Source organism: Aquila chrysaetos, chromosome 8, assembly GCF_900496995.4.
Source record: "Aquila chrysaetos chrysaetos chromosome 8, bAquChr1.4, whole genome shotgun sequence".
NCBI classification, from domain to species: Eukaryota; Metazoa; Chordata; class Aves; order Accipitriformes; family Accipitridae; genus Aquila; species Aquila chrysaetos.
In genome coordinates this window covers 42871755-42893714 of record NC_044011.1, presented here as the reverse complement: position 1 = coordinate 42893714, position 21960 = coordinate 42871755, and the positions used below count along the sequence as shown (strand labels likewise).

Here is a 21960-nt window from a genome sequence, read left to right as displayed (position 1 = left end):
CACTGGTGGCAGATTTACAGCTCCGGATTTCTGACCTTTGTTTCCTGCCCAGAGCCAGGGCAGTTGCGTGCTGCGCTCTGTCCGACGCGCTCCCGGGAGAGGGAAGGGATGGAAAGGAAGCCAGGGACTGTGTTTCTGGGACGCGTTCAATGCTGCTTTGCTGTGAGCCTCACATCATGGGAATAGGAGATTCTGCAAAAGCAGAGACCCTGAGAAGGGAAAAAATACGCACAATAGCCCTGGCAAAAGCTGCCGGTGGAGTATGCCTGGAAAGCGTTAGCACGATGGGGAGGAAAGGTTTGCCACGTGTTGACACTAATGCTGAACAGTGTCTGCAGGGAGGGACGGTGGTGAGGGATACGCTCTGCAGCTGGACGAGAGGTCGGGATGGCTACGGCCCTCTCCACATCTGCTCTTCTTGTTTCCCCAAACGTCGCTCGCAGAGACAAACCTCTGCAAGCATGTCAGCTGGCGGTGAAAACCCGGTGGGGCGAAAATGGCACAGAGCTGGGTGCTCACAGTGATTCACAAACCTCCTAAAAGTCAAACCCGCTAGTTACTTCAGCGCTTTCTGAAAACTCCAACCGGTATCAGTAAAGCACGCTGCTCTCTGAAACCCGGAGGGCTGGCTTTCCTCCTGCCATTTGCTTTATGCAGCCATTTTGAACACATGCAAAGTGGGAAAACTACTCCTCTTCTGACAGGCTGCCCGCCGTGCTTAGCTTGCACGGGGAGGGAGAGCGCAAAATATTTCTCTACCTCAGTCCGACCCATTCACTGAAATCAGTGGCATGTAAACATGTGTTTAGGGCTTTCTTGATGGGAACCTAAATGTCCTTCTCTGCGTGTCTTAATAGATCCCATTCGGCCATCGGCATAGAAGATTCATTGTCACCAATTAGCGCAAACATTTACATGTTCTCTTCTCAGCCTGGTCTTCTGACCAGCTGAAGCCATGCCAATCTCACTGGCCAGGCTAATCACATTTCCTGGCTGAAGCTGGTTTATAGATGACCTGGATATCACTAGCACATAAGTGAGGGAGGAAAATCCATGCTTACAACCAGATTCAAAGGCTGCTGAATCCAAGGGAATGATTCCTCTTCAAGCCAGCATGCTCTGAATGAGGCTAGACAAAAGAAAGCTTTGATAGAGATTGATTTTTGAGGGAAAGGAGCTGCGTCTTTTGCTAGGTTTGAAAATGAGTTGTTTAAAAGTAAAGGCAAAATCTATGCTGGCTTGGGGAAGGTGACTGTGGCTGTGCAGAGGTTGCGATGATGAGATGCAGGCAGGCTCCAATCTCTAATGAAGAGAATTGAGAGGGGCTGTGCTCGATATACAGAAGTACTCTACTGCAAGAAACAAGACGGTGAGAACTGATAATGAGAATGAAGAACTTCCTTTGATTATTGCTTCTCATTTCCTATAATGCAATCTACATCTTTAAAGAAAGCTCTTCTGTTAGATGTTAGATCCCCTTCCCTCCTCCACGTGGTTAGAAGATTTTAAGCACTAGTGTTGAAAAAGAAAGGTTAACCTGAATAAGGTAGAATATAAGCCTCTTTTTCTTGCGACTTACATGCCACATTAATGCAATGTTACACCACAGGTATGAGTGGAGCCTTTTCAGATGTACAGCAAAATCTGGCAGGCAGGGAAGTGCAGAATGGTATGTGGTAGCAGCCAAGATGGTGCTGAGAAAATTGCTGAGAACGAACAGGAGGAGGCGATGGCTGAACGCATCCTGGGTTGGTCATGGGTTTCACATGGGGACCAGGGCAGGACGGTACCTGTGGTTTCTTTTAAAAAAGATAGTTGGAAACAAGATGGAATTGTTGCGTGTCTAGGTGCCTAAATACTTTTGAAAACCTAGCCCCTAATCACCTTTGAAAAGAGCTATTGAATTCGTAGATTATGTTAGACATGTCATACCAGGCAGTATATGCAAGTTGGACTGGTAGTTTGGCTTTGGACAAATTACATAGACTCTGTTTGTCAAAAGCAGGTGCTGATTTTGAATGCTTCTATTTCAGTTGTGCAAGGATTTTCAAAGATGGTGAGAGTGAGGCATCTGGGACTGGATGTGTGAGCACTCACACATGCCTGTTTTTACATGTTTAAAACTGAAAAATTGAAAGCCAGTTTTGAAAACAGAAGCTTAATCCTTCTCCACTTGCAGTTTCCATGTCTGTGAAATGGGGATAGCAGTAACACTTACCACCCTGCTGATGGCAAAGAAAGTCACTGGAAATTTCTCTGCCTTCCTTACATTGCAGTGGGCGGCAGAACATTCACAGTTACTATGGGGCAATGTCTGCGCTTGAAACTCTGTTCCTTTACAAGAGGTAGATCAGGGACACAGGCAACAGCATGGGCAGCGGGTACAGCAATAATTAGAGCCAAATAATGGAATTGCACATTTCAGAACAAACAGGATGCACACGTACACATCAGAGAAAAAACCTTCTTGATTAACACCCAAGAGGAAATGAAATTAGAGACACTAATCCAGATAACCAAATCAAGCATTTCTAATGTGGGATGGCAGTTAGCTAATGGTAACAAAAGCAGCAAAGGACTATCGGCAAAGCTCCACCCTGCGCCACAGCATTTAAAACCAAAATTGTTTCAAAGGCCACAAGCTAGCCGCGCAATTACGTGCCTGAGTAATCTCAGTTAAAACCAATGGAATTATTCATGCGTTTGAACTTGAGCGACACGTTTGAATCCTTTGCCAGATTGGCACCTAAATTTCATCCCGGTTTCCTCCTTGAACATGGGGCCCGGCGGGGGAGCCTGTGGAAACCTGTGTGGTTCTTCAGAGCGTGCTGTTCAAAGGATGACATTCCCGCTGCCTAGCGTGCTGTTGCAAAGCTCCACTTGCCTTAAACTGCAAAAGCTGCAGGGATGTTTGTATGCTAGGCATACCTTAAACCACTCTTCAGCAGTGGAAACAACTCTGCCCAGACCTTGCAGGGTGTAGATGGGATGCGTCTAGGATTCACCGGTTGTTTTTGCACCGACCACTGATAACAATAACAAAAAAGCCGTAGTTTTCAGGAATTTTCATTCCAACCGAAAACTTGTCTCTGCTTTGACGCGTACCTTGAAGCAAAGGGACAATTATCTAGTCACAACATTCAAGCCATTTGCATAATCTCATCCAAATTGTTCAACTGCTTCAAATACTTTTGTGATTAGAAAGATGCTCCACAAATAAACTGACTGCATGTTCCTGACACTCAAAACTAATGTGTTGCAAGCAAGGGAAAGATAAAGCAGCATGGAAAAAGGATTCCTTCCTTACCATTACTTACACCCAACCTATGAAACCACAAAATTTCATGTCTTACTGTAATGAAAGTCACATCAAAGGTCCTGTAAGACTTGGGGATATGCTGCAGCAAAATTGAAATACTATTTAGTAGGTGGAAAGTTGAGCTAGATGCCTGGAACAGTATCTAAGTGCCACATAAGAGTACATTTTTGAGTTATTTATGGCCTGATGGCAAATCGAAATTACCGAGATCTAAACCCAGTACTGCAAGAGACTCTCTTTGTGTCCTCAGGCAAATACCTTATAATGCTTTCATGCTTGTTGGGAGGTGTTTAATTTGCAGAGACACTGAGCATCAGTTAGCCAAGATTTTCCAAGGTGGTTGCTGACTTTAGGTAATCCATTTCTGACCTCTGAAAAGGGCTTGGCTTCCAGACACAGCAAAGCACTCAGGTTTCATAGCAAATTTCTTTTGGTTAATCAACTCTCATTTGCAAGGAAAAAAACCCCAAAACCCAGCAATACAACTTTCTCCTGTGTGCTGTTAAGTAATGGTTTTTGGGGTTTTTTTGGCTTTTGGTGATCCCGGGAGGGACTCATGCCCTTTTTGTGGTCCATATACAACCCCCATGCCCCATCACTATCAAAGCTCGCACCTTTATATTCCCAATCTTTAATGTATTTATCCTCCAAACCACCTGTGAGACAGGGAGTTACTATACTCCTCCACCAATGGGCACCTGAGGCCGAAAGCAAGAAGCACCTTGCCCTTGAAGCCGGCCGTGGTGCAAAGAACGGAGGCAGATGCTTCTCCGAAGCCAGCAGCCGGTCTGCTGGGTGGGCTGCTCTGCCGCGGCTCTCGCTGCGTTGCTCACTTGAGCTTCCTGTGAGATCTGACAAGTTTTTCCACTGACAGAAAGGATGATAAACAGACCCTGGTGACTGTGTCCTCTTCACTGCCCCTCACTCCCGCAGAAGTAAGACAGGGTGTGTTAGGTTGCATGCTCTGGCACACACTGCCCTCATCCCTTCCCGTATCTGCGTAACCCCACCGGCTGTCAGGAAGGACTGAAATGATGTCTCTGCCATCCTTCTCCCCTAGAACAAGCTGGTGACAGCAAGTATGTAAAATTCTTAAGCTGTCGTCCAGGAAAATCCTATGACACCTCAGCAAGCTCTTAGCCCTACGGCTGAAACGAGGCCGTGGCAGCAACAGGAGAATTTTATCTCCATTTGTCATGCAGACTGGCGGAACAGAGACTGGGGGTGCAAATGGAGGGAGGAAAGATCATTAAGACATGGCAATCCTGTTGCCATGCTAAGGGATCTCTAAGCCCAAAGGATCCCAGTACCTACTTCCAAACGTAGTTCTGCCAGTCTGGCCTCAGGCTCTTGCAGCCCGTTTCTGCGTCATCCTAAAAGACCTATTCATTTCTTCCCGCCTGTCGTCACATTTTAGCTGGGCGGCCTTGGCTCTACCCTTTTAAAGTTCACTTTGCAGCAGATGGGCCTATCTAAACACCAAGCGCAAGCAAAGCAATCAGCAGCTGGTCACAGGAGTTTCCTAGGAGAACATGAAAAGATTCGCAGCAGGCTGCCCAGAGCCCTTGGTTAGGCTGACTCACACAAGAAGCCTGGCGAGACACGTTTCTGGGGTGCTCGAGTCACCAAGACGCAGCCTAGGCTGAAATCCCAGGGGCGAAGCACCAGCCGAAGTTTCTCTCTGCGCGATGCACTTTCAGAGGAGTTAAAGGCTGTACGAACGGTGGCTGTCAAATGTTGGTAGGCATATGGGAATCAAACAAAACCCCAATCATACCATGCACTTCTAACACGCCATTCTCCCCCTTAGAGTTCCCGAGGGCTTAAAATCCTTTGATCCCGATGAGGATCAGCAGCTTTGGGGCAGGAAGTGGTGGAAGTCGGGAAGACCCCCAAAGTCAGGGTCTTCTTAGGGACTTAAATCCTCTCTCAGAGACAGTATCTGATGAGCTGCTTTGGGAAGCTGGAGGATGAAATGGAGAATTCTTCTAAAGGCCGATCTTCCCATTTGCAAGGAGGAAATTCTACCTTAGGGAGAAAAGAGGAAATACCACGGGGGGAGTGGGTCAGTGAGACTTAAAATACCCCCACACAGCTGGTTTCAGGTTGGGGTAAGAGGTCCCAGTTGTGCAACTCGCCCCACACGGGAGGCCTCTTGTCCACATCAGGGCTAACTCTGAGAAGCGAGGGGGTTAAACAGCATAGACGACGGATGTTTGTGGAGCAGTGAACCTGCAATCACTGTAATATTGGAAGGAAACAGCATCAGCTGTCCTGCGCCATCACGGCACAAGCGATCTGCCCGCTGCAGGGAGCGTGCGTGATTTGGGTCTCTGTGGACCGATCCTGACTCATCCTCTCCCCAGCCTGCTACGCTTGGCTGATGTGTTTCAGACCCAAATAATCAGGGTACCTGGGGAGGCAGCTGCACCCACGCTGCCCGAGAAAACATGATTACGTGGACCAGGTCTGGAAAGCGCTGTGAGGCCCCGGTGCTCCCCCAGCACAGAGCAGCTGGGCAGCGGGTAGCTGTGCTGCGGCACAGAGCTGGAGTCACTCTTTTTATAAAAGACTCTGCGGCCCTAACATAAAAATGCGCTGCGAATAGGCAAGAAACACCTGAGGTTGATATTTTTCTCCCAGAGGCTTTGGTACTGATTCTTATTTATACACAGACTCTTTGCATTACTGGAATGGTGTAAAAACCCAGTTTCTCTAAAAATCAATGAGCAATGAAAGCAATGAAAGTTGGGTTATTTCTGGGTGAGATCTTCAGCCGGCCTGTATTAGTGTTGTTCCAACAAAGTAAATGGTGCTGGGCTGATATACACTACCAGAAGGCTTTGCCCTTTAGAACATGAATGCATTTATGATACGGCTATGCTATGGGAGGGAGTCGAAGCGACTGTAAAGGGAACATAAATGTGTCTTGTAAGGTGCAGCCGTAAGTTACATTTACTCCAAGGTTTGTTTGCACTGCCTATGGACTAGTGTGAATATGAACCAGATCCAATTCTTGTTTAGTTTGAGATTTCTTTGAACAGTGCCTGGGAGAACTGACTGCAACTTATCCATGGGTAATATATTGTGATTTGACACCTGCTAGGACTTGGCAGCTAGTCTCAGAAAGAAATATTGATTGTGAAGCATAAATTCAATATAATAGTAGAACAAGGGAGCAGGACATCATTGACACCATTTACAGCCTGCAATTCTGGAGTGCCCTTTGTCTCAAGTGGATGGCAAATGTTAATTAAGATGCCCTCTCTGGCATCAAGCGACTTGATGTATTGTCTCATTTTAAATTTTTCTGTCTGTAAAATGGGAACTGATACTTATTTCAAAGTAGCTGTTCATAACATTGCCATTCTCATGCAGCTGTGAATTTCACCCATCAGTCTAACTTGCTGTAACTATGGGTAACAACTGGGAGTAAAGGATTTTGGAGGCAATGATGGGATCACTGCCTGTCAGCAGGAGATGATACTGTCTGCTTCCTCGTGTGGCCTCTCCTTACCCTCCTCTCCAGGCATTTGCTCTTTCTGGCTCCTATTTGGATTGCCGGCTCTTGCAGCAGGGATGATGTTTTCCTTTTGTGTTTGCACAGCCCCCAACACAACAGGATTGTGGTGCATAAAAATCAGGCTTCTATTCACTGGTACCATACAAGGGAAAAACAATACTAGTGTTTCACGTCAGCACGAACTTGGAGCTTGAAATCTGCGTCATGAAACCGATTCAATTGCTCTCAATAAAATGAGGAACCACTTAGAAGTAAAACAGTACCGCTTTATCTATTTCAGGTATTTCCAATGCCATTTAATGCATCGCCCTTCATGCTCGGTAGAAATGTATCGAACGTCTTAATCTCAGCCATTCAAGAGAAGCATGTGCTCAAGGGCTTTGCTGAGTCAGGCCATTAATGAGATTTGCGTCGTGTAAGAACTTGCTATATTTCATTAGGTAGAGGAGAAAGAAAATAGTCATTTTTACAAATCAGGAGATGAAAAAATCTTTCTGAAACACACCCGTCTCTACACTGGTGATTATTTCACCGTCACCAACCAGGAATGATTAATTCTGCGCTATCGCGAACTGCAGAGCCTAGCTAATACTACAAGAAAGCGAAAAAAGTGGCACTTGACTTGCGTTTGATAATAGCCGGGGCGGGGGGGATGGGTGTGAGCGAAATACAGTTAAAACTTCTTTCGATGTCAGGCTATGGAAGGCCAGGGTGTTTATCAGGGTTACCCATCTTTGGGTATGCCTCTGCATTTCTAGCACAGAAGACAGATATCCCAACTGTTTACTCAGGGCTGCTGTTTGCTCAGCCCCGTGAATAACCTTTCGCTAGCATTTTCATGCTAATCTCCTGCTGACAGGGACTGGCCTGCAAGGTATTTGTGCTGGCAATGACAGGAGACTTCAGTCAGTCTCAAGGACTTGAATTTGGTGTCTGGGGAAAGCAAAGGCATCAAACACACCTCCTGTCACTCATTCCAGGTCCCAGTTTATAGTTGCTTGCTTTCTGTTTAAATTTTGTGCAGCTGCTTGGTGGGGAACAGAAACCTCCCAGGTCCTGATGATACCTGTCAGGATATGGCCATATCTGCACATGCGACTCTGCTCTCCGTGCCGATCTTTATTCTTTTGGGAACCCGTGTAAAACACGGGAAGGCTGAGGCTTCTCAGGGAATGGAGGAGCAATGGCTCCTGCTCCCCAGGTGTGAGAGATCGACATCTCTTACCTGCCTACCGTGAGTTGCGGGTGTTTGGGAGTACCTTAAAAAGCACCTTTTGCTGCTGGGACTTGTCAAAGCTTCAGGAGAAGTACTGGGAGAGTAGATTTGAAAGGGCAGCACCTGTGTCTTGTGAACATAGACAAGAGGTACAAGGTGTCTAAAACACTCTTTATGCAGTTTATGTCAGCTGCTTTGTTGCAGTGACTTGAGCAATTCCCTCAACCCATCCCATTATTTCTTGCTGTTGTTTTTTGCCCCTCCACTTTACGCTGCTCTCTAGATTCAGTCTTTGTGCACGACCGGGCAGCGTAGGATATGCTGGAGACGGAATAATGCCAAGCAAAGCCGAGGCCTATTCTTTTCAGGTCTGTTTATATAGGGGGTGAGTAAGACACAGGCGCCGCGGCGCACCCCATTGTAATGCACAAAGCCTGCAGCGAGTCTTGGTGATGGAATCCAAAACGCTGTCAGCTGCTAAACTACAGCTCTTTTGATGACTCTGCTTGTTGAGGATAATTAGACTGGTGCAGTACAGACACACACACGGATGTCTCTATTCTTTTTGCAATTGCAGAACACATGCTGTGAATCCACTATGAGTGCCAGTTAAAACCTAGGGCAACGTTTTCAAGTGTGAGCAAGACTTGGGAATCTAAGATTCACTTTCAAAGGTGACTTAAAAACGCAAGTCTCATCAGGAGCCAGCAGGGTTAGCACTTGACATTTAAAAGCACCAATTTTTTTTTTTTTTTTTTTTTTTTGAAACTTTTGCTCATGATCTTTCAAAGAGCAGAATTCCCCCCTGACTTCTGTCAGTGTATTTGTTCGGGAGGTCCTGAGGGCTGGCAGCACCCTTTGAGCATCGGCTCTTGCATAGCAAATTGGCAGCAGTAATCTAGGAGTAAACTTCCAGAGGGCTTTATAAGTGCTGCAGAATTCTGCAGAAACAGGCCAACACTGTCACCAAGCCTCCAAGGGGGAAGACTAATCAGCATTTTATGCAAACAAGGCTCCATTCAAATAGTCCATGCTGGATATCTGAAATCATGAGTTTCTCTAGCGAGACTTTGTCTTGAGAATCTCATCAGTAAATTTAAACTGGGCCCTGACAGAATTATCAGGTCTGTGAAGCGAGAGAGAAAAAGGGACAGAAAAGGAGAAGATAACACTGGTATCTGTATCACTCCAAACTGATACGTAGCTTGAAAGAGAATTGCATACTAAGGATCAAGTTATTAACTGCTTGGGGTTTTGACACAGAAGGCACAAAGTAATTTGTCAGGCTCTGTCAGTGACATGTGGGGTCTGGGGTGCACTTTCTGAAGCTCCTCTCCTTCCTAGTCTAGAGGGTAGGATCAAGTTCAGGACCTTTGCTCCAACACAAAAAAATCATCAGGGAGACAGAAGCACAAGCAAATGTTTTCTTGTCACCATGTCATTTTAATACCAAAACGAACTAAGTACTCAGGGACCAGGAAACTTTCTGACAGCTCTTACAGTGTTTGCCAAAGTTAGATAGCCCTGAAAAACACATCTCGGAAATCCAGGGATTGCTGTCTTCTGGCTGACTTGCCACCGAACCGGGAACTCGCTGCATATGGTGATGCTGCTCAGACATTTAAATATGAGATCCCAACGAAGCATGGTGTGTGAAGGCACTATAAAGGTGTTGGTATTTTTTTTTTTCCTCCCCTGAACATGTGCAAGCTTGCCTTCTGGGCAGCTAGCACTTACACAGCAAGTATTGCAGTGACTTGCTGACCTTGGCTCTACTGTGAGCAATCTTTGTATAGGGATGCTCTGTCCTTAAACCATTTTCTTGATGTTTGTGGCAGAAGCATTTTCTTTGTCAATATCAGACCAGAATATCTGATTGTTCCACTTCTCCCAACTATGAGATATGATTAATGGCAGTTACGTATATAGTATCTTGAATCACTGAGGTAACATGGAGTGCTACTCCTGCCGTTATCATTTTAGAGTGTGATCTTATCACAGGAATGACTTCTTCAGCCTCTGATAAGAGAAGGTCTCTCTCCATTTGAAAATTTTATACAATGTCATGGAAATAGATGTTCTACTTAGACCAGATATCTAAGTCTTGTGATTAAGCTAATAGACTGAAACTCTACAGAGTTGGGTGCCAGTGCCAGCCTAACTACACATTTGACGTATATATCTAAACTTCTCTGTGCCTCAGTTTCCCGACTATACAGGGGAAATAAAGAGCCCTCTATGTTTTATCACTTTCGATCTTTAAAGTAAGGAACTGTCTGATAGAGATCTCCCCCACACCAAACACAGTGGAGCCGCTGGCATGTAACAGTCTGAATACTTGCAGCAATCACCTCTCGGTCCCACAGCAGAAATCTGCAATAAAGCCAATGACAAAAAATCCACATGCAGAGCAGCCGCAGGACTCGGTCCCAAATGTACGTTTGCTCAAGCCTTTCTCCAGTGCACCCTCCTGGCAGCTGCTAACTCAATCACAGTATCCATGTTCCACTGCGCAGTGCAAACCTGTTGAATCCCTTCCAGCACAGATGTACAAAATTGTTCAGAGGCCTCAGTGCTGAACCTAGGAATTGCAATACATGAACTAGACCAGCGAATTGCTCAAACTGTTGCTCAAGTTACAATGCAGAATCTCATCCGTTAAACCCCGGCGTGGGCAAAGAGCTGCATGCCTCTCAACTTCTGACAAAAGCTCAAACAGGCACATAGAAAGGGAGGGTCACAGTAGGAAAGCAGGTCTTGTCCGAGTGATCTGCCAAAGGGTGCACCTCCAGCAAGTTCTTCCTCTTTCACTGTCTGGAGAGCGTAAACAGGACACAAACACTTCCTACGAAGCTCCTACTTAAAAATGTCCATCGGCCTGATGGCTGATATGCAGTACTGGAAATGGAAGTATTTTGGTTAGACGGTTTCTCTGCTGCGCGGTCCAGCGGCTCTAGGCAAGCCCAAAACTCGCTGTCTTGAATGATGAGCACAGACACAGCATTAGGGGAAGCTTTTGCCTAAGCCCTTGCAGCTATACCACCTGGATTTTCTATTCTGATAGCTGAAGATTTCCTCCAGTGCTGTTAACAAACTTGGAAATCCGCTTTCAATGTAGCCACCTAAACTGTTGCTTCTAGAAGCATTTCTACGCATCAACTTCTTCACTTGGGATGGGGTTTCCCTCCACACCCTGGGCCAACACAAGTCACTGTGAATTATGAAAACCCTTCTAAAGCTTGGGCTCAAGTGGGACTTATGGGATGCCTATGTTTCGGGCTGGTCCTTTGTAGTAAGATGAATTTCAGCCAAGACTATTTGCGGAAAGCTAGTACCCTGAAGGCAAGGCCATGAAGGAACAGAAACCACTTCAAAATCAAAAGTTTATCTGCAGCACTTATTTTCCATGCAGTATTTTCCCAAATTCAGCTCAAACCCTAGAGGAATGAAAGACATTGCAGCCTTTCTGTGCTGAACTACTGCTATGTTGCCACGTCTGTTACTAGGCAAAACATGTTTTAGCAGCCTAGAAAACATTTTCAAAACACAAGTGAAGATTTTACTGTTTGTAAACTGGATCTCAGCTTCTTTTCTTTGAGAATAATGAAACTGTTAATAGTCCTCAATTCTCATAGTTACCGAGAAACGAAATCAAAATCAGACTGGCTTGGTTCTATTCAGGACCAGGGGAAATGTGGTACAGCTTTGTGAATTAACTCCTCTTCATGCCCATGAACACAGAGTTAAACCCAGGTGGTCTTTTGTGGGAGGGAGGAAGGAGGAAATGCGCAGCATAGGGGAAGCAGTGAAGTTGATTCATGGTAAACTCTACAATATTTCTGTCTATCCCATTTTTATGAGGAGGAAGTATTTGCAATTATGTCTAGCGTCAGCAGATCCACCCAGGAGCACAGCATTACGCACTAAACCAACATTATGGACCTGCCTGTAGAAGAAAGTTCCCCTTTTTCAGGCTGAGATGATGGGAAGGAGCATCAGTTTAGTTTTGGAAAACTTTGCCACCTGTATCAAGAACAATGCTTATGTCTTATGCTTATCACTCAGAGCATGGCAACCAAAAAAGCACGATGCCTGTAATTTAAGTGCTCTGTTTATGGACAGTGATTTACCCAGTTTGAGTAATGACAGAGGCCAGAGAATTATCTTCACTTTCCTAGGTCTGCATCTCTTCTGAAACAGTACCTCGGGGCTGTGGCTTGAATTCAGAGTTGTATGCAGAAACTCAAGTAACGTTTTAAATTTTATATATTTATATATTCGTGCACATATGCGCACCCAGAATTAAAACAAAGCAAGCAGGGTTTGTTTCTCATACTAGAATTTTAACTTTCTGGTTTTGAGGATATTTTGGAGGAGTTTAAATTCTGACACGAAAGTTTTAATATCTGTGAATCGCTGAAATTTTACAGATTCTGGAGCCATGCTGATTTCTGCACCATACAGGCTACAGCATTTCAACTGCTTATCCCTATATTAGTTCCAATAATTTAATTTTGGTCAAAGGCCTTCTTCCATCCTGAAAGAAACTGCAGTCCATCATTAAATTTTCCTGTGTTTACCATTTTACAGAGATGCATGTTACGCATAGATTTTTTTGATTTCTTGTACATGCATAACAGTTTTAAGGGATCCCCTGTGGTTTCGATGGTCTGTAAACTACATTGTGGTTCCCCTTCTATTTACTCTCAGGAAGACTATCAACACCTATATAGGGATTATCACACAATAATGAGAGGTGCTGGCAGTCAGATTAGATCTGTGGGTGCAACCACTGACAGTAGATCCATAACAAGATGAGGTGCAATATTTCAGAGCAACTGGGAAATAATAGTTGTGTGAAATCTCTTTCTAGAGGAAGCCTGTTCTTGTGTTCAGGGTCTTGAGACACTAGGGATCTGGTTAGACTTTTGTGTGACCTCAGGTAAAATGCTTGCCTCGGTGCCCAAATTGCAAAATGGCAATCATAACATCACCTTTGCCTTCCTTCCTTTGTTTAAATCAGAAACCACTCGGGATAGGGACAGCCTTCTCCTGTGTGACTAGACAGTACGTAATATAATGGGCTAATTGCAAAATAAAAAAATAATGATTGCGTGCTGACGAAAAAACCCAAAATAGAACAGCTCTTCACGGTAATAGTCCAAAGCAATGACATACTACATTGGTTTGAGCAATTGTCATCCACAGGTAAATGCATCCGAAGGTGGTTTGTACATCACTGCATCACCATGTAATTTAGAGTAGCCCAGCTGAATTGAAGCTGTTGCTGGGAAGGAGGAAGAGAGACAGACGGACGTCTGTCCAGGAACACACGACAGAGCTGTTGTTCTAACTGTGCCGACAAGGACTCTGGTGGGGGAATGGGGAAAACCTCCGGGGTCTCAGTCTGTGTTGTGGGACATCGACATCGGTGGAGCTCCGTTAATTTCAATACCTGCTCTCAATTCATCTTCGTTCGGAAAGGAAGGGTATGTCTTTCTTTGATGGACCCTGTATCCCCAGTCCCCCATAAACCACACGCAGGATTGACAAATACAGGCTTATTTAATAATGCCTTGATTTGAACACAAGATCCATGGCAGTTTTGCACTTGATACCTGAAGCATAAATGCCTGTGACATCCTCTCTTGGTTTCAGCCTGGCTTATACTATTTTCTACCCTTAACTGAGCTAGGCTATACTAACCATCCAGTAATACTTGGAAATCATATTTAGTCTTTCACCTTTGATTATTTTAGCATACACAGGGTGGAAGCAGCTTGCCCAAAGTAACACAGAACCAGGAAAATAAAACGAACATGAGAATCCTCGGCTCCTGTCAGCAGCGCAAGCCCAGGATCATCCTGGCCATCTGAGCTCTTATTGCTGTTATAAACTGTAAGCATGGAGAAGTACTATCAAATAATTAACTATTTCAGTTTTGAAGAGACAAAAGCTGCCCATTAGTATGGGTGTGAGGTACATGAAGTTACTCGAGCTGAATTAGAAGCTGAGAGTTAGGCAATGTGAGTACTCTCCAGGACCTCGGTACTGTCTCAATACCACATCTGAAAGCAGCACTCTGGGGATCTCCAGGTAGCTCCTGTGTCTTCAACAGTCCTCTCTGTCCCCTGCCCCAATCAATCCCCCTGGCTCTAACAAGAAGCCAGGCGGCCACTGATGCCAACAGCAATGGCATTTTGTGACACGCCTGACAGACTCGTCTGACAACTTGGAGCTTTGTTTTGCACAAGCCATCCAAACAGATGGTCACCACTTTTTAAGTATCAGCCTGGCTTGTATTTGCATGCAGGATCTACAGGCACAGATCTGAAATCCGCCGTTTCACTGAATTCTCCGTCTCCTGCTGTAACTGTGGCTTTGGGGTAGAAAACTGGGGTGGGGAGAGTTTTGGGAGAAGACTCTCAAAAGGGCTTTGTTCTAAGGCTACTTCTCAATACCAGCTTTGGGAGACAGGGTGTTTTTACCTCCTTGGCAACTCGGTAATGTCTTTCATTCACACTTGCAGAGTAATATGCTTGGGAGTTAAAAAACAGCTTCTGGGAAGCAGTGACCTTTAGGGAATGTCCTTTTGCCATGCAGTCCTATCTCTCACGCTTCCCAACCTGGGTGCCGTTCCATAGTGTACCCTTGGTGGCAGTACTTAGTTGCTGGTTTTATTTCCGTTTTGCTTCTTATCTGAATTTTAATGATGAATTATCTGTAGTATTTCCAACGGGCTGGAATAGAGGCACTAGTCACTACTTCAGATTGGGAAAGTGGTCCCCCGCCCAGCAGATGGCTGAGTTGTCAAACAGGGTTATATCGCAGTATCTTGAATTGAGTATCAAGACAGTTTTACCCATCTGGCCGGTTATATTTGCAATAAATGCTCTTCGCAGTTGGGGATGTTTTACCCCTTTCTCTGGCTTGCTCTCTGCCTTTAACCTTCCCTGTCTTGTATGATGAAGCTTTGGGTCCTTTTTTTGTCAAATGTTAGTGTTTTCTTGGGCAGGAATATGAACCATAGACATAGCTCCTCAGCTAACGGTTAGGTAAGACCGGGGCTGACTGTCAGCCTTGATGGCACTGTTGTACAGGTAATAACTAGTTTCATTCATAGTATCAAGTTGGTTTTTTCTCTAGCTACACTGAAAGATGCACATCTGTTTTTCCAAACAAGCAGAGCATGAAGTAAGTCACCAGACTCCTACTACCTCTGTTTGCATTCATTGTATATAAATGCTGTATGTTGATTTCAATAGATAACTATAGATCACTGACAGACATCAGGAGCATAAGTAGGACAGTGGAAAACACGCATTAGATTTTCTGTACGTGCTAGTGGATCCACAGCAACCTCATGAATCCACAGATGCCACATGTCCTTAAAACTGCATGTGTATATCTCGTATGTTCAGAAAAAAACTGCACAAAGACAGGCTGCAAAACCACTGACTTCTGATTGGTATCAACGACAAAAGGAAAACTTAAGCAGATCAAGGAATCATCCAAATCCCCGCCGGCTTCATTTGCATCCTAAAGCGCACAGTCCCACTTCAGGAGTCACTACGTTTAAAACCAGGAGAGTCATTATTAAGTTATCATTAGGTTGCTGCCTAATTAATTTAAAGCATAAGCGCATGCAGGGAGATTACACCGGGGCATTGCTAAACTGGGCGAGAAAAAACCTACCGCTTTGGACTACGGAAATTTTCTTCTACTGCTCCGTTCCTTTTTGGTAGACTCGTGCGCGGATTAAAGAAAATCTCCTGGGTGACCGAGTTAGCCAAAGCAATTGCGCCAAGGACTCTCTTATTTTCCGAGCGTAGGAACGCTGGGCTCCCGTTTCCACTTGGGGGGTGCAAAAAAAATCGCCTCTCCGGCGAGCCCAAACTTCCCGGCGATGCCTGCCGGGCGGGCTGCTCCGGAGGCCCCTTCAGCACCCCGGCGGGGACGGGACGCGGGGGGGGCAGACCGGGACGGCACCTGCCGCCCCCCCCCCCCTCACACCCCGGGAACCGGGGCAACGCTCCCGCCTGGCTGCGGCGGCCGCCGGGAGAAGCGACCGGGCGCATCCCGGACAGCATCCCCGGGCCGCTGCCGGCAGCGCATCCCCCCGCCTCCCCTGCCGCCCAGGCCGCTGCCGGCAGCGCATCCCCCCGCCGCCCGGTCCGGAGCAGCGAAGCAGAAAGGCGCCCGTCGCTTCTCGCCGGCCGTAACACGAAAAGGGGGGGGGGGGGGGGAAGGGGCCGCACGGCGACTTACGCCCGGGCTTTGGGGAAGCCCATGGACAGCAGGATCTCCAGCGACGAGCCATGTTTGATGGTCCCCGCTCGGTGCTGCCGGTTCCGCCGGGGGATGACTTTGCTGTACAGCTCCTCTTTGGCAGCCATGGCGTGCGGTGCGGGCTGCCCGCGCTGGGCCATCACCACGCAGCCATCGCCGCCCGCGCAGGGCCATACACACCCGCAAGCGCCCAGCGCCCCGCCGGGGGCCGAGGCCGGGGCAGGGCCCTCCTCCGCGCCCAGCCCTGCCCGCCGTTCAGCGCTCCCGCCCGGCCCGGCCCCCCCCCCCCCCCTTCCTCCTCCTCCTCCTCCTCCTCCCCGGGCCACCCCCGCCGCCACACGTGCGCGCCCGGCGCAGCCCACGCCGCCACCGGCGACTCGGCAGAGGATCGGGCGGGCGGTGAGGAGAAGCCGGCCCCGCGCAGCCCGGCCCCCCCCCCCCCCCCGGAGGTTAAAGCCGCCAACGGGCGGGTGGGGGCAGCCCCGGGGCCGGGGCGGGGGGGAGCTGCTGCGGGGCCGAGCCACGGGGGGGGGGGGGGGGGGATGCGCTGAGCAGGGCCGGTGTTGGAGCAGATAGGAGGGACGCAGGCTGGCTTGCAAAAATTATTTTGCTTTGGTTTTTGGTTTTTTTGGTTTTTTTTTTTTTTTTTTTTTTTTTGGAGGAGGAGGAGGAGGAGGAAAAGCTCTGCGCGGTGTTGGCCTAACTGAGCAGGAGAGAGAGCAGTCGCGCTGCGCGGCACTGGGGCTTCAGGGGCTCTGGCCGCCACTTGATGCCGCTTTGATGTGGTGGCACTAGTGGTTAAACTACGGGGAGTTAGAGGCGAAAAGAGTTGCGCTCCAAAATTTCCACCTCAATCTTGTGTTCCTGCATCTTTCTCAGCCCTCTCCGGGCCGTCACTTGGAATACACGACCTCAGAGCGTGACAGTTCCAGGGCAGGGACTGCCCTTCCCAGTGTCAGCTCCGCTGTGACACGGGGTTCTGCCCCTCAACCCTGCTCCCCTCCCACGCAAAAGCTGCCTCTTCCTATGGGCTGGGTGGGACAAACATTGCTGCATTCTTCCCGGCCGTATTTCAGTTCAGACTGCAGTTTGGTGTTGTGTTTGGGGTGTAAACCAAGGGGTTTATACGTGGGGAGAGGCATCCTCCTTCTCCTTTGTCTTTTTTCTGACGTCCCCTTCTTCCCTCCTTCACCACACACCCCACAGCCTCCCCGCTTTCCCCTTCACTTTCAAAGACAACCAGATACCGCTACTCATCTTCCCGGAGCAGGCCCAGCTCGCGGGGCTGTGGAGAACAGCATGAAATTACAACCTTGCAAATAACTAAAAACCAGTCAGAGGCATTTTTAAAACGTACAATAGTTTACACTGGGGAAGGAAAGCAATGTTGGCAATGACAAATCTATCACGCAGTTATTAGCGTTAGCGTGAGGGAAAGCAAACAGCCCATTTCCATTTTGTTGTATCGATGAAGCCAGAGAAGGGAAAAAAAAGCCCCTCCCAACTATCCGCTCATTCCCTTCCCGTGCCAGTTTATTTTCTGCCGCTTTATCCAAAGGCGTGATGAGAAACGGCCACATGCTGCCGTCAGCACTCCCGTGCTACACTGGGGTCTGTGTTCCCACAGGGACAACAGGCCGGCAAGTCATCCTCGCACTGGCTGAACTAACAAGCACCATGAAAATTAAAGCTCCAGAAGGACACCACACAAAGCGCTACTTGTTCATTTCTTGAAGTCACTTTTAACTCCTTTGATGTTGCTGAGGCACTGGTTCTTTCGTTTACCCCCACTATTAATTGGCAAGAACTTCATTAAAGTCAGCGGGTAAAACCAAGAAGCATTTAGTCATGGATTTCAGCCGTGTTAGACATTTTGCAACTGTGAAATCAGGATCAGGCACCCAATCTATTCCATTTTAACGGAAGAGGAGAGTTAAGGATTATTAATAACAATGTTTGCACTGAAACATAACATTGCCAGAGCCCCCAGAAGTGTTTGTCACGGATGAACTCATACCCAGCCACGCTAGGAACACCACAAAGATACAGCTAGTTCTGGACTTGTGAAAGGGGAAGATGAAAATCCCAAATTAACACTGACCCCACCCTCCCACCTCCCAGACAAGCACTGCAGGCAATTCCCAGGAGAATGTGATCAATATACAGGGATTTGCAGCCAACAGAAATCTGCGAGGATTGTTGTGTTTTGACTTAACTCGGCATCCTTCACTCATGCATGGTTTTTTTCCTCCAGCTGTATTACTCAATCAGGAAATAACAATAAAAATGTAATTTGCTATGGAAGTAGCTTCCAGGGACTTTGCCCAGATGAGGATCTCTTTCCTCTAGCTGTTCACATGATCAATTAAAAAAACCTCCACGTTATAGAAGTTATATTATTGAAGTTTTGTTGGCCGGATGAATTGCTGCAACTAAGTCCACTGGAAGCATCGAAGATGTTACAACAAACAAGAAGGAACAGAAATAGGATGCTTACACATCTAGGCTAGCTGAGCGTAGAATTCGTAGTCCGTCAGGGAAACTGGCTGCATACTGGCTTGAAATGATTTTTCAAGCCCTCTAACAGAACCGCCTCATGCCCTTGTAACTTTAGTGAGTCCCTCTGCATTTGATCTGGCTGTGCTTTTCTACATTAAAACCCTTTCGTCGGGGAGGAGTCCTTTTCCCCCAACAATTAAATACGTGCCTTGCAATAATGCTTCTTCCCACCTTTTTTTTTTGATTGAAAGCTGAAAATGAAAGCTGTCTTAGTGATCATATAGGAAGAGGAAAGAAAATAGAAATAGAAAGCAAATTTTTTAAAAAGCAAGCGCCCAGAAAATTGTGTTTCAGTCCCCCAAATTAACAATAATTTTAGTGCAGAAATTGAAATATATGAAAGGATTGTGCCCATATGAAATCTGTGATAGGCAGTTTATTTTAAAATGCTGTCAGATTTTCACATAAAACCTTTCTCGTTTTTTTTTCACGTGGCCTGTCCTCTGCTGGCCTGGTCCTAGAAATTTATATGTGTGCTTAACTTATTACTGCTAATCATTTTCCCGACTTCAGCGCAACAGCTTCCGGGTGCCTGAAGCCAGGCAAGTTTGCGAGTTCCTGCAGCAACAGGCTTGTCTGTGTTCTCCGTGCTCTTCTACTATTTTCCTGACCTAAGCTCAAATATTACCCTTCTACCTACAGGAAAATGCGTTCTTAGGGGATTATTTATATCACTTCCTTCAATGCAACACAGAATTAATTGGGGGGGGGGACACTGGACAGCAAGTGGGAGTGTTGCTGTATACTTCAATAGGAAGGGGTCAGGATCCTACAGAATTTGAGCCAAATTTAGCCGTCTTCCCAGCCTGATGCTACCTCCTTGCATTCGCATGCGAGGGGTTTACTCTCTGACAATGGAAATATTCTGCAATAAACAGCACAACAGCAGGAAACAGGTTTTTGCTTTCCTCCTTCCTAACTTCCCTCCCTTAAAAAAAGGGTCAGATGCTTTCAGAAAGTCCTCGTTCAAGTCTCTGCTTTTGAATTATTACCAACTGAATGGCGATGTTGCCCCGTTTCCTAGACTTTGAGCCCGATCTTGCAATGATTTGCACACTTAAGCCATTTTACATACACAGATATTCCACATGGCAACTTCAGGCCCATCAGCAGCTGGGGGAAGGAGGGCTACAGCCTTCCCCCTTCACTTGCTTTGGCAAGTCCATGCTTCGATTATTTGCCTGCATGTTGAAGTGGTGTCAACACGCCTTTGGGACTGAGCATCTGAATGCGCTAAATAATTAGATATAAAATTGAGTCCACCCTCAGCACTTTTTCCCCTCTTTTTTTTTATTGTCTCCAGAGTTTCCAAATGTCAAGAAACGGTGATTTATCACTGAGAAAAATGAACAGCTGCCTCACACTTGATTCAAAACAGCATGAAAATTGAGTCAAAATTATTAGTCAGAGTTTTTACAAAGCTAAGACCAAAGAAACTTCAGCAAACTTCAGCCCATTTCCGATGTAGTTGGTCATTGCTCTGTGGGCAGTGTTTTGTGACTGCTTGGGCTTTGTGTTTTCTAACACCCATCTGAGCGTGTTTGGAACCACTGCTGAGCCTTGGTGAAAGAGGAAGAACAACACTCCTGAGAGCAGCTTAGTTTTAAAGCCTAAAACACCTTTGTCCAGATTATTTTACCTGTTTGGGCTTCTATAGTTGAGCTGGAATGAGCATTTATTTGTGGTTGTGTCCCGCAGGGATAGTTTCCTTCCTTTGCTAAGCATCCATCTGCCTAGGTACTTACATGAGCCTCCTCTTCTCTCATCACCGCAATATTTGAGTCCCTTCAGAGTATTTAAAAATAGAAAGAGCAGCTGGTTTATAGAACAGGATTCTGTATTTTGTCCAGAAGGCTGTGAAAGGACTTTCTCACCCTTCACCATATCTACCTCACCTCAAACCTCTGCCATGAGATTTGGGCTCTGGGAGGATTCATTATTGCTGCAGAGCACTCCCTAAGGAGCAGGGATTTTTTATCCACCTCCAGCTTTTATTGCCTTGCGGCTGTAACTCCAAACTCTGCTGCAGACGTGGAGGTGTGGGGGTGGATTCGGGCCCAGGGCTGGTCACAGCACTATTGGCTTCGTTAGAGAGCAGCTGGGGCTTGGGTCTGGAGGATCCAAGCTGGCCACAGGCGCAGGAGAATTTGCTTTTCTAGCTTGGATTTCCTTCGAATTTGGAGTGTATTTTCCTCATTACAAACCAAATCCACTTTAATTTCATCATAATCCCTTCATTTGTGCATAGAGCTGTGGAGCTGAGCAGGACCATCAGGTACGAGCCCACAGGCAAAGTGTCCTTCAGATATTTCATACAGAGAGCAGAGGGTAGATGGCATCTAGTGCAGCTTGCCTAACTTTCAAGCCCAGTTCTCAGTGTAAAAGAAAAATAAAATAACATATGTATTTTAAAATGCTTTGAGCTATTTTTGGTTAGGAGGCAACAGGGGATTCTGGGTGAGGAAGGACTCCTGGCTTTCTCGCTGGTTGTGCCTAGGAAATGATTTACTGCGCCAGCTCTTCTCTTCTGGAGCCCAGTTCTCGCAGTTCGGTGGCCCCCTGGGGTGAGGGTGCTCCGCGTATGTGAGAGCAGAATTTGCCTGCCGGGAGGGCCGGCAGCTTCATTTGGCAGTCTTAGCAGAACGGCCTTTCATGGGTCATTAAAAACCGAACAAACCACAGACGTAGGAGTAGTGAGTAGCTGAGACTTTCCAAAGACGGAGTTCACCCTCTCCTAACCTGCGCAGCACCGCGTTCTTTCGTATATTCGGCAAACAGTTGCATGCAGCGAATCTTCCTTTTAATTTCTCCTTGCAGACTTGCTTGCTGCAGCAGTGCGCTGACCGTGCTGTGAAAAACGCTTGCAGACTCTGTTCAGTAACATAGGTGGGATTTTCAAAGGGAACTGAAGCCGCCGGTAAATTAGCATATCGGTATGAAATCCACTTACGCTGGGCTTGAGAAGCATGGTTAGCTAGTTCCTGCCATGGTCTGCTCTCTGTAATCCTGCTCTCTGTAAGTGGAAGAACAGTTGAGCAAACAAAAGATTAATAG

At 46.7% G+C, this 21960-nt stretch overlaps 1 protein-coding gene across 2 annotated transcripts in view; it reads right to left on the bottom strand.

Annotated features, from left to right (window-relative positions):
• The window catches only part of UBASH3B (ubiquitin associated and SH3 domain containing B), a 74553-nt gene extending 57921 nt beyond the window's left edge, over positions 1–16632 (bottom strand). For both annotated transcript variants that reach the window (XM_030022740.2, XM_030022741.2), the window contains exon 1: positions 16327–16632. In XM_030022740.2, coding sequence (XP_029878600.1) covers positions 16327–16378 — 52 coding nt within the window. In that variant the 5' untranslated portion in view covers positions 16379–16632. The remainder of the gene's footprint in view (positions 1–16326) is intronic.
• Positions 16633–21960: the final 5328 nt, after the last annotated feature.